We start from the raw sequence: 4,057 nt of genomic DNA, 5'->3' as shown, positions 1-4,057 counted from the left end.
TTGTGTGTGTGCCTTATTTATAACATCTTTACAAAGAATCAAAAATTCTCACTGCCATCAAGTTGGACCCGACACATAGCAACCCCTCCTTGGGTTTCCAAGGAAGTATTGCTACGGAAGTAGATTGCCCAACCTTCCTTCTGAGGAGTGGCTGGTGGGTTTGAACTCCCAGCCTTCTGGTTAGCAGTCAAGTGCCTTAGGCACTATCCCACCAGAGCTCCTTTAGAAGGACTAGCTATAGAAAGTTTGCTGGAGAGTTCTTCTCCTTGCTGGCAGCTCAGACACATAGTAAAACATGTAACAGTAAGCTTCTGGGCTTTGAACTTTCACAATTCCTTTATTTCACTTAGTGTGTGCTTTATTTAGTTCTTCTTTTTAAAAATAGATTCTGAAAGATTTCTAACTATGTATGCTTTATGTAAGATACTCCCTGAGAAGTAGTAGATGAAAAGTAACATTTAGTGTAAACAACCCAAATGTCCATCAGTGGATGAATGGACAAACATTATGATATGCACACACACACACACACACACAAGGAATATTATTCAGCCATAAAAAGGAATGAAGTACTGATATGTGCTGCAATGTGTGTGAACCTTGAAAACATTAGCTAAGTGAAAGAAGCCACACACAAAATGTCACATATTGTATGATTCTAATTATATGAAATACCCAGAACAGGTAAATCCATAGAGACAGGTGGTTGTCGGGCTGAGGGGAGGGAGATTATGGAGCAGCTGTTTAATGGGTACAAGATTTCTTTTTGGGGTAAAAATGTTTGGGGACTAGATATAGTTGGTGGTTGCATAGCATTGTGAATGTATGAATTACAACTGACTTGTTCACTGCCCCACAGAAGAAAGGGCTAAAAGCCACTGACAGCTCTGTGGACCACAACTCTACTCTGACACACATGGAATGGCAATGAGTTGGAATGGGCTCGAGAGCAGTTTTTTTTTTTTTCTTTTTAACACATATAATATAAACACATATATAATAAGATAGCTTTAGAAATGATGTGAATGATAATATAAAGGTATCTCAAGTCAGTATGACTTGGATGCCAGTGTGAATTAGTATTGCAGTAAGACTGAGTAAAATTTCAATGCGTGTACTGTCTTCAGTTTTTGGCACATGAAAGGGTCACTGAAATTTCAACTCAGTGCATTCCCACATCCAGAACCACATACGTCTAGCAGATTCACCACTCGGGAACCTAGTCCTAACGTAAGCAAGCACAGTCATTTCTGAGCAGAGCAAATGGATTCCACGGAGTTTATATTCTAAAGGTCACAATCCTCCCTGTAGGGGAACCTTCCACTTCTTCCCTTCTCCCCAGGGCAATGTACCACTTGTGAGGATAAAGATTTTTACTTTGTTGGCCTGCCTCCGTATTGTATAAGAACGTCTGATTTTAAGCGCTAAGCAGAGCATGTGTTGTGGGAGTCACTGGGACTCTGCCTGTCTCTCATTGTTGCACCTCCTAGTCAAACTCTCTCCTTTTTCTTGAACTCTGGTGTAGACTGTTGGCTGTGCCACTCCAGGGCCATACCCTGGTATTTTTCAGGTTACTCCCTTACTCTTATTTTCACATGCTACAAGCTTAGCTATCGGGTTTCTACCTCCACAGTAGATGACAAAAGCAGCACTTTAGAAGGAATAATGTTTACTACCAGAAGTGACTGATAACAGACCAAGAATAAGGGGAGGTAACAGGAAGCTTCCAAAGCAGGCAGAGCAACAGCAGTGACCGGCAGCAGTAAGCCTCCAGCTCACCCGGAGGCTCTGAGAGCATCATGGTATCACAGCAAAATATAGTAATTCATGTTGTTAAGTGTGAAAGGCTAGTTATAAATGGAATATTCTCATTTAAAAAGATAGAGGAATCAGGTATTTATGTTTAGATATGATATATTTTAGATTTCTATCCAAAGTGAGTATGTATGTATTTTAATATGTTGGTAGTTAACTGGACAAATAATCAAACTATTTATTTAGAAAAGTCAGATATTCAGTACAGTATGTTCCCTGGACATTTAAGATAACTGAGGTTGTATAATAATGATATAAGTGTGAAAAACACTGTGATGACTTTAAAAACCCTAAGTACTGGATTTTGTTAGAGAAATTAGAAATAAGGAGCACTTCTGTCTGTAGTTTCAGAAGCAGATCCCGAGCATCTATTCGAGTGTCACACATACATTCTTGTATTCTCCCCCATTTGCTGACAAACCTTAGTATCTTTCCCAAACGTATTTAACAACATAACTTTTTCATCCAACTCTTAGGTTTTTAGTTGCATGATTTTGAATTATAATTTAAAATGGTTTCATGTTATTTCATAAGCAAATAGGCCCAAGATTGGTTTGAAATGTAGTCATTTTGAGTGAGAGAAGTTTTATATAACTGAGTTCTGCACCTTGATGGTCCATCCACCTTGTGCTGAAGCAAGGACTGTTACGGCATGTGTCATAATAGCCCATGTGGCCTCTGAGGGGTTTTGGGAAAGCCAAAGCATTTCCTTGCATATATTTCTTCTAAGTAATATTCTTAGTAAGAAAACCCAGAGGCCTGGACTCTGTGACCAGAGTAAAGATAGGAGATCTTCATATCAGAAAAAGTTCCTATTTCAGATGCATTTCCTAAAAAACTCATTTCATAAAAAACAAGCCCAAGAACAGTCTGAAATGTAGACGTTTTGAGGTTTGTATAAGAAGGAAGCTTCAGGAACCACTGAGACTATGGCCCCTAGCTGCCCTTCAGGTCTGTAATTGAACCCACACCTGTGGTTGCCAGCCAAACAATGTACAGGCATGTGAGTTAAACATTTACCTCAAGTAGACACACGCCCTGGAGAGAACAATCATGGGAGAAGGAAGGGCTGCTTATGCACAGGGAGACAGCTCAGGGGGTAGGAGAGTATGAAGGGATGGACACTGGAAAGTGGTAACTATAGGGAGGAAGTGGGAGGGGAGCTGTTGCATTGTGGTAAACTGTGGTCAATGACATGAGACAAAGTATATGTGAACTGCTGTATGGAAAGTGAATTTGCTCTGTAAATCTTCACCCAAATCACAATAAATAAATAAACAAATAAATAAAATACAAAAACTATACATAAAAAAAAAAAAAGAAGAAGAAGGAAGCTTCATCTTAGTGATCTGTCCAGTGTCCTGAGATGTTTGAACCAGTTCTGCTGGGGTGACCTTATTCAGTTGGGACTGTTGTTGTTATGTGCTGTCGAGTCAGCCCTGACTCATAGCGACCCCTCCTTGGGTTTCCCAGGCAGTATCACTACGGAAGTAGGATTGCCCAGCCTTCCTTCCGAGGACTGGCTGGTGGGTTTGAACCGCCAGCCTTCTGGTTAGCAGTCAAGTGCTTTAGCCACTATGCTACCTCATTTGGGACTAGGGTAGACTGATTAGAAACCCCAAAAAAGCCACACTCTTCTCTCTTGGTGACAGCTTTTTCCCTTCTCAGGGTTACTTCGTGACAAGCTGGGCTCCTATGACATGGCATTCTACCTTGCTGGAATCCCTCCCCTGATGGGAGGTGCTGTGCTCTGTTTTATCCCGTGGATCCACAGTAAGAAGCAAAGAGGGATCAATCAAACCACTGGAGGAGAAAAGATGGAGAAAATGTTGGAGAACCAGAACTCTGTGCTGTCAAGCTCATCTGGACTCCTCAAGAGAGAATCTGACTCTGTTATTTAATGTCTTACATACCTGCACCAGACTAGACTTGCTTTCAGAAGTTAAAGCGAGTTTTCCTTTTACAGGAATGCAAATTTCTTATTTTTTTAAATCACATCCTAGGACTAGTACAATAATTGGGAAATAGAATCCTTATTACTACAGAACCCTTTTCAGCCAATGAATTGCTGATACATCCCCAAGTCTGAGGGTAGTGACTCTGATACATGAAAACATGTATGAAAGTCAAATTATATTTAAGTATGAAAATTTGAAGCTATCTCAGTAAAAGGAACTTTCGAAACTGTGAATGCTGTTTAGCTTGTACAAATATTTTTAAATACCTCAAACTATACTGAAAG

At 40.2% G+C, this 4,057-nt stretch overlaps 1 protein-coding gene across 1 annotated transcript in view; it reads left to right on the top strand.

Moving 5' to 3' along the window:
• Positions 1-3,716, top strand: part of SLC16A10 (solute carrier family 16 member 10) — a 147,574-nt gene extending 143,858 nt beyond the window's left edge. The window contains exon 5 of the mRNA XM_007940853.1: positions 3,468-3,716. Coding sequence (XP_007939044.1) covers positions 3,468-3,716 — 249 coding nt within the window. The remainder of the gene's footprint in view (positions 1-3,467) is intronic.
• The last annotated feature ends 341 nt before the right edge of the window (positions 3,717-4,057 follow it).

This window comes from Orycteropus afer, unplaced genomic scaffold (assembly GCF_000298275.1).
Source record: "Orycteropus afer afer isolate SDZICR_OR568_19922 unplaced genomic scaffold, OryAfe1.0 scaffold00072, whole genome shotgun sequence".
NCBI lineage: Eukaryota > Metazoa > Chordata > Mammalia > Tubulidentata > Orycteropodidae > Orycteropus > Orycteropus afer.
This window is presented reverse-complemented; position numbering and strand designations above follow the sequence as displayed.